Genomic DNA, 12,949 nt, shown 5'->3' with positions numbered 1-12,949 from the left:
CCGTCGGCGTCTCTCTCTGTGTCTCTTTTTCTCTTCCTCAGCGGAGGAGGCGAGGAGAAGCTGGCCTTGTCCGACGGTGGCCGGGCGGGGCCAAGCAGCGAAGCTCGCTCTGAGGGGAAAGCGGAGGCGGCGGCAACGGAGGCTTTGCCATGCTGGAAGCGGCGGGTCCGGACCCGGAGCTGGACCCGGAGGACCTGGTCCACTTCTCGGTGGGGGACCTGCCCAGCCGCGGCTACGGGGTCATGGGCGAGATCCGGCGGCAGGGCAAGCTCTGCGACGTCACCCTCAAGGTAGCAGGCGCCGTCCGCGGCTGCAGGGCGCTCCTTTCAGGCACCCTGGGAGTTGTAGTTCGGTCAGGAGGGGGATCTCTAGGCCTCCTCGGGCCGCGTCTGCGCTGCAGGAAGAGCGCGGTTTGGATGCCATGGCTCTTCGTGCCGCGGAGCCCTCTGGGATCTGTAGTTTGCGAGGGCCGTGTTTCGACAGTCCTTGCCTTCGGAGGGTCATTGGGGAGGGAAACACAAGGCTTCCTTATGGGCAAGTCTGGCTTCTCTGCGGGCAGCTCTTCTCCAGTGTCTCCCTCTGGCAAGTCTTCCCCCGTCGTTCTCTGCTCTCCTGTGCTTCACTGCGCCTCTGTTTTGACTTCCGCAGCTCCTTCCTCTGGGACCCTGGGATTCGTAGTTTTGTAGGGAGAGATTTGGGCTTCTTTTAGTACGTCTACATTGCAGAAATAATAACAGACTTAGATGCTACTTTAAGGCCCTGTCCCTCTGCCATGTGGGGCCCTGGGATTTGTAGTTTGGGGGGATTTAAACTTCTCTGTAGAAATGGCACGCTTTGACCCCACGCGGCGGCTCCGTCCTGTGGAACCCTGGGATCTGTAGTTTCACTGGGCCTTTGGTCGGTGCCTCTCAAAAATGCCAGTCCCAGGATGGCCCCTGGATCTGAGCCTGGCTTTGCAAAGGGATTGCCTGCCTTTACCCTTTAGGCTCCACTGTCCTCTGAGGGAATGCCTTCCACTGTGGAACAGCCCTTCTGTCAGGCAGTTCCTCCTGATGTTGAGATGGAATCTCTTTTCCTGCAGCTTGCATCCATTGCTCCATTGTCTCCTATTCTCTGGAGCAGCAGAAAACAAGCTTGCTCCCTGCTCAATAGGACATCCCTTCAAGTATTTAAACAGGGCTATCATCATCATATCACTTCTTAAGCTTCTTTTCTCCAGGCTAAACAGCCCCAGCTCCCTGAGTCGTTCCTCATAGGGCTTCATGGTTTCCAGACCCTCAGGTTCATATCATAAACCTACAGCTGAAGAGACCCCCAAGAGTCATCTAGTCCAACCTGACAGCAAGGACTGTTTGACAGTGGAAGACACTCCTTCCTAGGAGTCTAGTGGAGTCTCCTTCCATACAGGTCTTTAAACAGAGGCTGGATGGCCATCTGTCAATGGGATGCTTTGATTATGATTTCCTGCATGGCAGAAGAAGGGGGTTGAACTGGATGGTCCTTCTTGGGGTCTCTTCCAACTCTGTGCTTCTATGAACCCATTCTGCCGTGAAGGAAGACACCTTCCAAACACTCCCAACAGATGGCCATCCGGCCCCTGTCTGCAAACCTCCAAAGAAGGAAACTCCATCCTCCACCACTTTCTGAGGGAGTGTCTTCCAGTGTCAAACAGCTCTTACACTGGTGGCGCAGTGGTTAAATGCCTGTACTGTAGCCATTCACTCAAAACCACAAGGTTGCGAGTTCAAGACCAGCCAAAGGGCCCAAGCTCGACTCAGGCTTGCATCCTTCCGAGGAGGGAGCTAAAATTAGTACCCAGACTGTTGGGGGCAAATTAGCTTACTTGCTGTTCACCGCTATGATCTTTGGAATAGCGGTATATAAATAAAACAAATTATTATTATTACTGTCAAGAAGTTCCTTCTAATGTTCAGCTGGAATCTGTTTTCCTCTAGTTTGCATCCATTGCTCTGTGTCCCATTCTCTGGAGCAGCAGAAATCAAGCTCAATTTTGCCATAAATCAAAGTCCCACACAGTTCATTTAAAGTTTATTGAAAGTTTAAATGAACATCAGTCCTATGAATTCATAGTTGACAGTTTGAAGTGCGGAGAATGGCAACAGTCTCCCTGGAGTAGTAGAAGAGGAGGAGAATATAGTGTAAGATTGCTATTGTGTCTAGAATCTTTGGAGTGAAGTTTTGTAAATCACATCTAAAATGTTTCCCTTTCCAGCATTTTAAAGCTGTTATACTATTGCAGCACCTTGTTTGACAAGATCCTCCGCTTCAGCCTCTGTGCTGATTATAGTCCTCCAGAGATGACTTATCTCCGAAATATTGGGAGTAACCGCTTTGGCATAGCATCACCTTTTAGTCACGGCAAAATGTGCAATCTCTTTGGAGCGAATTGTGGGTTATTCAAGAGGGTTTTGAAGCTCGGGCTGCTGGCAGCAATAATTCCTAGCTGTTCTTGGTTTTTCTATTTGTGGGTGGTCTGTGGATGTTGGATTTGGAGGCCAGCCTCGGTTGTGGCATCCCACCCTTTGTGCGCAAACCACAGCAGCACTTGTGGCTCCAGCATGTGAGATAACCAGCTCAAAAAATGAAGACTTTCCCCTTGCTTTTAGTACATTCCTAGTAGGAAGCAGAGTTGTGGGTGCAGTTTGGCCAAAGCGAGTAGTATGCTGCAGTTTTCCTGTACAGTGAACCCTCCACATTCACTGGGGTTCAAGGCTCAGGGCCCCTTATGAAAGTAGAAAAACCACAATTAAAAAGATACTGTTTTTCAACCTGAGAGAGCACCTCTCGAGGAACCTCAGCACAACCTTGTGGTCCATATCTGTCAGAAGTTAACCATAGAATCGTCCTGGAGGACCTACAAATGCCTAGAGAATTCTTTTCTCTAGGAATCTCTAGGTCCTCCAGTGTGATTCTATGGTCAGCTTCCAACAGAGTCACGCTGGAGGACCTAGAGAGAACGTGTGGATCAAATCTGTGGATGATCAAATCCACAAAAGTCAAAGGCGCAGGAGTCCAAGTAGATCACAAGTAGAACATGAGTCAACAGTGTGATGAGACAGCTAAAAAGGCCAATGCAATTTTGGGCTGCATCAATACAAATATAGTGTCTAGATCAAGAGAAGTAATATTGCCACTCTATTCTGCTTTGGCCAGACCCCACCTGGAATACTGTGTCCAGTTCTGGGCACCACAATTCAAAAAGGCTGTTGAGAAGCTGGAGCCATGTGTCCAAAGGAGGGTGACGAAAATAGTGAAGGGTCTGGAAACCATAAAGCCCTATGAGGAGAGACTTAGGGAGCTGGGGATGTTTAGCCTGGAGAAGAGAAGGTTAAGAGGTGATATGAGAACCTTCTTTAAATATTTGAAGGGATGTCATATTGAGGAGGGAGCAAGCTTGTTTTCTGCTGCTCCAGAGAATAGGACCCGGAACAATGGATGCAAGCCCCAGGAAAAGAGATTCCATCTCAACATCAGGAGGAGCTTCCTGACAGTAAGGGCTGTTCGACAGTGCAACACACTCCTTCCTTGGAGTGTAATGGAGTCTCCTTCCCTGGAGGTCTTTAAACAGAGGCTGGAAGGCCATCTGTCTGGGATGCTTTAATTGAGAGTTCCTGCATGGCAGAATGGGGTTGGACTGGGAGGCCCTTGGGGTCTCTTCCAACTCTACGATTCTATGATTCTATGAAATGTGGAGGGTCAGCTGTACTTTGTATCACAGATGTTCATCCTGCTTTAAAGCCAAGATTGCCCAGCTTCAGCATTATAATCTTCCCGAAGGCAAGAATAGATTTTCAGCTTTTTGCACTGTTTCCGCCCTAGCATGTGAACTTGATATTTGGATCAGGTTTAATGTATGAATAAGCCAGTGTTTTGGTTTCCTATGGTGAGCATCTCAGTACCTCTAAAAACTCATTAACTAACAGCTTTTTCCTGGTGTTTCTTCCTAGAATCCTGTATTTCAAGGTGGGTATTGGGGGGGGCGGCGGATTATGCAGCCCTCCAGATATTATTGAACTATATCTCTCACCATTTGTTATGATGGCAAAAAAATACTGGGAGTTGTAGGCCAACAATATCTGGAGTGCCACATAATTCCCACTCCTGTTACATTTGTCAAGCTGATATCTCGGGATAGAGAGATCCTGTTCCGAACTCAAGCAATGTCAGGAGTTGGTTTAATACTTCTTGTTTTCTTTTCTTTATCTCTCATCTTTCTGCCTGCATGAGATGCAAAGCAGTTTATAACGTAAGATTAAAACGAGTTGCTTAAAAAAATTAATGACCTAAAAATTGAAAAACAATTCAATACAGTATAGAATTAAAATACCTCTGTATGGTATAACGGTTTGAATGCTGAACTGCGACCCTGGAGATGAGCATTTGAATCCCTGCTCAGTCATAGAAACCCACTGGGTGACGCTGGGCAAGTCCCATGCTCTCAGCCTCAGAGGAAGGCAATGGCAAACCCTCTCTGAACACATTTTGCCAGGAAACCCATAAATATGGCCTTAGGGTCGCCATAAGTTAGAAACAATTTGAAGGCACACAACAACAATAATTTTAAGAAATGAGGCTGAAATGTGCTCTTTTCCTATCCCCTTCTTCCTTCCTTTATGTGTTGTGTCTTCTGGCTAAAGGCTTTTATCTAGTGGGGAGTAATCCTCATTCATTTAGATGGAACTTACTTTTGAGAGACCAGGGTTTGCATCCTACCTCACTCACAGAAAACCACTGGGGGATCTTGGGCAAGTCACGATCTCTCAGCCTCAGGGGAGGGCAATGGCAAACCTCTGAACAAATCATGCCAAGAAAACCCCATGATAGGTTCGTCTTAGGGTTGCCATAAGTTGAAAACAACTTGAAGGGACAGAGGAACAACAACAAAGCATTTAAAACTAAGGGTAGGCTAACTTCTACAAATGCTCTTTAATAACATCACAGCCAGGAAAAAGGGAGGCAGATGATATTTGGTGTTGAGTAATAGCATCAGATTGCTGGCAATTTGTTGTTATTGTTATTGGAGAGGAGCTTATGGGATTGCCTTAGGCTTAGAATCATAGAATCGTAGAGTTGGTTTCCAAAAGAACCTGACTCTCCTTTGGTACTATGTCCTTAAATTGTGATGATGCTGTTTGTTTACCTGCCTTAGGCAGCAAAATGCTTTGGTCCATTTTTGTTTATGCACCCTTCCATTTTTCATTGTGCGCTTACTCAGTTATTGATAAGGATTTTACGTCTCATCCTCTTGCAGGGAATTGTTACAGTCAATACACTCTGTTATATCAAGGGCCTTTATCTTTCATGGTTATGAAGTAGACTTTTTGATTGCGGTACATGTGGTTCTATTTCCCTCTTAGCATTCCTTTCTGGTGATATTTGGATCATGGTTGACTTTGCGTAGAATGGAAGATTTCTCCTTGGGAGAGCAACCTTCTTCCCTTGTCCTCTAGACAGAGCATAATGTCCTTTCCCCAATTTACGTAGCAGTCAGTCCCTGAATGCTGTGAAAGCAGGCTTGGTTAACTCTTGAATAGGTTTTCCAGGCATATATTGAAGCCTGAAAAAGCAGCGGAAGGTCCATCCAGCGATGAAGGGGTCCAGAGACTCTTTTCGTGACCATCAGGAAATTGCAGATTGTGAAATCCCCTGAGAGCTTGAGTGGAGATTGCACGGACCTCGAAAAGATCAGGAAGAGCAGGCAGCTGCTAGCATAGATGTTTTACCAGTAACAAAGCATATAAACTATTCAGGCCAATTCATAATTTGGGGTGGGGAGCTGGAAGCACTTGAGATTCCTGGGTGGTTGATACTGGATAAGAGCAGCTACTCCTCTTCCTGTCTCTCTTGTTTTTGCTGCCTGAGGCCTCCTGATAAAGAAGGGGTGGGCGTTTGGTGGAGTATGGGACTGACAGAGTTGCAAATGGCAGATTATGATCCTGAGCAGCTCTGCAGATTAGTCTGGTCCAGTTGGATCAGTGATTAGTCATGACATTTTCCCCACAAGAATATAAAGGAAACTCTGCAAATTTCCACTCAAGCCATGTCAATTCTGCATCCGTTTGCTTAACATCATTTCCCTGCCCTCTTTTTTCTGGCACAAACCAGATATGCAGACTTAGTTTTGTAACCTAAGGTCACTATCTCTAATTTTGATATTTACTACAACTATGTATCTATAACCCTGATAGCCCTGTTTAAGAATTTGAAGGGGTGTCACATTGAAGATGCAGCAAGCTTGTTTTCTGCTGCTCCAGAGAATAGGACACAAAGCAATGGATGCAAGCTCCAGGAAAAGAGATTCCAGCTCAACATTAGGAGGAACTTCCTGACAGTAAGGGCTGTTCGGCAGTGGAACACACTCCTTCCTTGGATATTTGGGTGGAGTCTCCTTCCTTGGAGGTCTTTAAACAGAGGCTGGATGGCCATCTGTCAGGGATGCTTTTATTGAGAGTTCCTGCATGGCAATACGGTTGGATTGGATGGCTCTTGTGGTCTCTTCCAACTCTATGATTCTGTGGTTGTATTGTTTATGGTGATTAAATTTACAAAATGACAGTTTTTATATTTTGAATCTATGAAGCCCCTATAGCTCTGTTTTGCAAATACTATAGTACTTCTTAGACTGGTTTCATCCCCTCTCCAACACACACACAATTACTAGTACTTCAAAGGATATATTACATCACACATTCAAAAGCTGGTAATGGAACTAACCAGAGCAACTTTCAACTGCATTTATCTATCATAAATAACAATCATCATCAGAGATGACAAACATGGACTGTTCCAGGAAGGCAGGTAACTGATGCCTCACCTGATGTCTAGAGCAGTGTCAAGTCAACTTTGGAAAGGCTGGGGACTGTATTTTTACTCCCAGTTCCCACAAACTCACAAGAAGATTGGAGGAAGTCATACAGATAAAAGTACATACTTTATCATGATTAAATATGATTAATCTCTTATAGGATTTGATGATAGGGCCTCCATGAGTTGGAAACAACTTGAAGGCACACAACAACAATGGTTAAACACATAGCCATTGAAAAGAAGAGAAATATCTATAGATAATACAGCATAGTATCATTTTAAAAACTTTTTTCCTACTGACTCTTATCAATGTTCCAGTACATCTGGTACCTTACAACATTTTTGAGTGACATGCCCTTTGAGTCCTGTCTTAATAGCTGGAAGTGTGTGCAGAACAAGGCAAATTCATAACTCAAGTGGAAATCCCAGAGGGCCCTTCTGAGGCTGAACAAAACAAAGATTTCCTTGTCCCAGAGCAGATACTTTGAGCTACTGGTCTGACATCTTTTAGAGCACCTAACAGTGTTGCTCTGCCAAAGGCATGGGTGTTCAGTAGGTCTTATTAATGTGCAATTGCAGTTGTGTGCTGGGAGAACAGTTTCTTGTTAAACCAGCACAGGGAGCAACCCTTAAGAGCTATGTACACCCTGTTTTCAGAGGTCAGACTGAGTGGACTTGAATTTGCATGTTCTCAATGACTTTTCTTACTAAACCCATCTTAAAGATGAAACATGAACACAATTGTTACGTAGAGGTTCTATAAATAAAGTCTTTGAGGAGGAGCACCAGCCACCTCCAGTCCCCCAAGGTATCTAGGGCTGCATCCACACTGCAGAAATAATACGGTTTGATGCTGCTTTAACTGCCATGGCTCAATTCTGGGCATAGTAGTTTGTTGTGGCCCCAGAGCAGAGCGGAGACCAGGGTTCGAATCCCAGCTAGGTGCCCTTGGACAAGTCATACTCCGCCTCAGAGGAAAGAACTGGCAAGACCTCTCTGAAGAAATTTGCCAAGAAAACCCTGTGATAGGATTGCCTTAGGGACGCCATAAGTTGGAAACGACTTGAAGGCAGACAACACAATTTTCCTCAGGGAAGCAGATGGTGATTTCTGTCTAGCATCAAATGTCTGGATTCAGTTCACAGTTGCAGATGTGAGCTTGTGCATGGAGCCCATTGTGCATGCAGAAGCTCATTCCATATGGATGTGCATCATCCATGGGTTTGTGCTGCACACTGTGCATTTGGTCTCTTGATTCAACTGTACATACTATTCAACACAAGGGTCGAATAGTGTGATTAATGCATAATCCTGTATGTGCAGATTTGCACTACACAGAGCCGATGTTCACAATATAGGACCTTGGCCTGTGTATTTTTAAATCTTACTATTATTGTTGTTGTTATTGTTGTTTAATTAATTTATTACCCACTTCTCCCCATGGATTGACAACAACATTTAACGAACACACCACATCACTTAAAATACATCAGTTAATATACACATCAATTTAAAAGGACATACAAGCAATTTAAAAGGTCATTACAGTAAGTGCCCTCTTCAGTTCACTGCAACTCTCCCTTTTAAAAGAAACTGAATCTTTTTACTTTCTAACAACTGGCTGTGTTCTGTTAAGAGAAAATGTAGTATTTATTTTACTACGCTGTATTTTCATGCTGCCTTTCAGTTATATTTCAAGGGCTGAAATGTAGTTTGAGCCTAAATCACCCAGAATCACTGTTAGGGCATTGGCTGCTGGATCACACTGGGCCTTCCATCATTCATGTTCCTGTTATGTTTCCTAATTGCTCAATTTTCTTCTTTCATACCGCTTTTCCTGTCATCACACTGTTACTTATCACTGAACATATTCCAAACCTGGATGCATCTTGGGAAAACATATTCGTCTAGAAAATATAGGCAAGCACCTCCTCCTACACTTCCCAGTTCCATACAGCAAAATTATTTGCAGAGTTCAATTCCTTTTAGTGCTGCATTTGGGTTTTATCTGGCAGATTGAATGTTGTTGTTGTTGTAAGCTGTTATTCATCCAGCCCATTTCCTCCCATTCCAGTAACCCTCAAGAAGCTACATGTCTTTATCCAGAAAGGCTTCTTGGACCAGGAATAAATTTAATAAAATACACACAGATGGCTCACAGAAAAGTTTTTGTTGCGGATACTTAAAATAGCACCGTGACATCAATGTTTCGAGGTGAAATGTTAATTAAATTGCCTGGCATTCACAGGAGGTTTGAAATCCTTTTATAGAATACTTGTTGTATGCTGTCAGGTTGTTTCTGATTTATGACCACGCTAAGGCCATCCCCTATCATGGGGTTTTCTTGGCAAGATTTGTTCAGAGGGGGTTTGCCTTTCTCTGAGGCTGAGAGAATGTGACTTTCCATGGCTGAGCAGGGATGTAAACTGGTCTCCAGAGTCCTAGTCCAGCACTCAAACCACAATGGCACACTGGCTCTGAGAATACTTCTAGTGCTAGTGAAATCTTAACACTGTTCTTGTTTGCATTATGGCTATTGTATTTGTTTATTATTTTATATCCTGCCTTTCTTCCAAAATGGATTCAAGACCTATAGCTCTTCAAGTGCCCTCTTTCAGGAGAGTCTTCAGTTTTCTGAGGAAGGTTTGGGTTGTTTTTGAAATCCATTCTTCCTCTCTCTCTGCCTTACCATTTTAGAACATACTTTGGGGGTTCTGGGAGTTGTTGTCCCCATAAGTCACTTTTCCAAGGTGCTGCTTGACTGGACTAGGCAGAAACAGCCATGTGTGCTCAGAGCTCATGCAAGGGAGTAATTTTGACTGGTGCAACACCATCCTAGATAGCACCAAAATGTATATTTGTGCATCAGTACAGTTTGACTTCCCCTGTGCTAAAGAATGGCAGGCAGAGCCCAAAAGCTGGCTAAATTTAAACACAAAAAAAGAGTATGGTTTTGAACAAGAGAAGCTCAGATCCAGACCTTGGTATGTTCTTCTCAATACAGGTACATAAAAGGATCATAAACCAGAAAGTTGTGTTTTCCTCTACTCCTTCTCACACCATCACATACTCTACAACAACAGTGCATAGTTTCCCAACAGGGCCAAGTCCTCAAGCTATGTGTAGCAGAACAGTCTCCTTTCACTGTAAATAATAATGATTAGTATTGACATTATACATTAAAGGTAATGATGACTAGGCTGCAGGGATGTTCACCCACCTGGTATTTTGCTATGAAGTGAATCTGATGAGTGAATTTGTTCCACCATTACGCCCCAGTTACTGGCAAAGTTGCAGAGATTTTGAAAGCTACTGCTGGGCAGTGTTACAACTCCCAGAATCTCCCAGCCCACATGGCCACTGGCACCTCCTTGGTGCCAAACAACTAATGTCTGCCCTCTTCTGCTTCTGTTTAGGTTGGAGACCACAAGTTTAGTGCCCACCGGATTGTCTTGGCAGCTTCTATCCCTTATTTCCACGCCATGTTCACGAATGACATGATGGAATGCAAGCAAGATGAGATTGTCATGCAGGGCATGGATCCAAGGTAACCCTCAGGTTTCAGAGCAATTTGGGTTGTGCATCTTCTCACTGCATGAGCCAGTCAGAGGTTTCTCGCCCCTCTAGACCAAGCAGGTGCCAAGTCCTTGTGAAACCATTTAAAGTGGCTTCTACATTGAGGCTGTAACATCTGCAGTGACTCTATAATCATCTTGTGTGGTAGGTGCTGCTTCTCAGGGTGTTTCTAGATCAGGGCAGGGATCTTGTGACCCTTCAGATGTAGTTGGATTGCAACTCCCATGTGCCCTAGTCCGAATAGCAAGTCATAAGGCATCCTGAGAGGTGTAGTCCATCCTTTTGATAAATACCCTCAGTTTACTTGAAACTTTGCTGTGCAATTGCCCTGAGTCATTCATGGAATTGATAGGATCGAGAAAAATAACACAGTGCTGTTTGGATAAGGAACTATCTTGCCTGGAACCAGCCTGAGGCTAATCCACCTCAAAAGAATGTGAAGAAGGGAACAGCCGCTGCTCAGCCTCGGAAGAGGTGTGTGGTGGTCATGGGGGACTCCTTCCTGAGAGGTACTGAACCAGTGGTTTGTGGGCCTGACAAGATGTCTCGGGACGTGTGCTGTCTCCCTGTGACAAAGATCCATGATGTGACAGAGAGGCTGACAAGACTTGTCAAGCCTACTGACCGTTACCCCTTTCTTTTGGTTCATGTGGGAACCAATGATACTGCAAGGCACAGCCTTCAGAATATCATAAGGGATTATGAGGCTTTGGGTAGGAAGTTGAAAGAGATGGATGCAAAGCTGGCATTCATCTCTTCTCCCAGTTGAAGGGCATGGTCCAGGAAGGGAGAAGAGAACAGCAGGTGTAAACAAGTGGCTTCATAGATGGTGTCACCAAGAACGGTTTGGATTCTTGGATCATGGTCTGAGGTTCCATGAGGAGGGGCTTCTGGCAAGGGATGGGTTGCATCTCACACCAGTTGGCAAGAATGTTTTTATCAATAGTCTCAAAATTTTTATCAGGAGGGCTTTAAACTGAGTTATGTAGGGGAGGGAGACAGTATTCTGGAAGGCAAAAGGGCTGGAGAAAATAGGCAAACTGTCATAGAGGAAACAAGACAAGCAGTGCAAGGACCCAACAGTGGGAGGCAAAAAATCTTGTACAGGCAGCAAGTAAAGAGGACCCATGGTCTAAGATGTCTCTACACTAATGCACAGAGCATGGGAAATAAGCAAGATGAACTTGAACTCCTAGTACAACAAAGTAAATATGATATAATAGGCATCACTCAAACCTGGTGGGATGAGACTCATGATTGGAATGTAGGAATAGAGGGCTGTAACCTTTTAAAAAGAAATAGGCAAAACAGGAAAGTAGGAGGAATAGCCTTATATGTCAGGGACATTTACACCAGTGAAGAGATCCAATCCTGGAAGCCAGGTGGAGAGCAGCTGGATAAAAATTAAAGGGGAGAGAAAGAACAAGGATGTTATAGTGGGAGTCTACTACAGACCCCCAAGTCAGACTGAGGAATTGGATGATGCCTTTCTAGAACAGATGAACACACACTCAGGAAGGCGAGATGTAGAAGTGATGGGTTACTGCAACTATCCTGATATTTGCTGGAAGTCAAACTCAGCCAAATCTTCAAGGTCTAGCAAATATCTCACTCGCCTTGGAGACAGTTTCATTGTCCAAAAGGTGGAAGAGGCAACAAGGGGGTCAGCTATTTTGGATCTGATCCTAACCAACAGGGATGACCTGGTTAAAGGGGTGCAAGTGGTGGGATGCTTATGTAGAAGTGACCATGTTCTCCTGGAGTTTGTTATGCAATGAAAGGAGAAGCCAGGTATAGTCAGACATGCATTCTAGTCTTTAGGAAAGCTGATTTTAGTAAACTTAGAGAAATACTGGGGGTGGCCCTTGTGATCTCTTCCAACTCAATTATTCTATGATTCTAAGAAAAGGCAGCTGTTCTGAGCACCTGGGAACAGGAAGAAAGATAATTGGTTTTTAAAAATAAGGGTGGATGGGTGTTGTGACAATGCTCTGTAGACATGTTTGTTTGAGACAAACTGCCTTTCAGTGTGTGAAATACCACGCTGGTGTCATGGTTTCAAGAAACTCTGAAATGTGACAACCACTTTGGATTTCAGTAACTTTTTATCCGTTTTTTAAATATGTACTTTCAGTATCTTATCTGCAATCTCAAGAACTAGAAGCTTGATGTATTTGTTATTGAAAGGTAGAAATGTTTGGGATCTGGAAAAAATACCTGTGAGTTAGCACAGACCAGGTTAGGAGCTGACCTCTGTCTCCTCTCAGATATATATTTGTTTCTTATAGTAATTGTTTTGGGTGTTGAATACTGCTGATGCTTTCCCACTTTTCTTTACCTGCTTTAGTGCGCTGGAAGCTCTGATCAACTTTGCCTATAATGGTCACTTGGCAATAGACCAGCAGAATGTCCAGTCCTTGTTGATGGGAGCAAGCTTCTTGCAGCTGCAGAACATCAAGGATGCCTGTTGCTCTTTCCTCAGGGAGAGGTGAGGGACTTGGACTTTCTTTAGAATTAACAGAGCTGAATGCTGTCCCTGGCTGTT

At 44.4% G+C, this 12,949-nt stretch overlaps 1 protein-coding gene across 2 annotated transcripts in view; it reads left to right on the top strand.

Annotated features, from left to right (window-relative positions):
* The first annotated feature begins 7 nt into the window (after positions 1 to 7).
* Positions 8 to 12,949, top strand: part of KLHL18 (kelch like family member 18) — a 36,314-nt gene continuing 23,372 nt past the window's right edge. For both annotated transcript variants that reach the window (XM_042474536.1, XM_042474535.1), the window contains exons 1-3: positions 8 to 290; positions 10,245 to 10,375; positions 12,752 to 12,892. In XM_042474536.1, coding sequence (XP_042330470.1) covers positions 150 to 290; positions 10,245 to 10,375; positions 12,752 to 12,892 — 413 coding nt within the window. In that variant the 5' untranslated portion in view covers positions 8 to 149. The remainder of the gene's footprint in view (positions 291 to 10,244; positions 10,376 to 12,751; positions 12,893 to 12,949) is intronic.

This window comes from Sceloporus undulatus, chromosome 6 (genome assembly GCF_019175285.1).
Source record: "Sceloporus undulatus isolate JIND9_A2432 ecotype Alabama chromosome 6, SceUnd_v1.1, whole genome shotgun sequence".
Classification (NCBI taxonomy): Eukaryota; Metazoa; Chordata; class Lepidosauria; order Squamata; family Phrynosomatidae; genus Sceloporus; species Sceloporus undulatus.
This window is presented reverse-complemented; position numbering and strand designations above follow the sequence as displayed.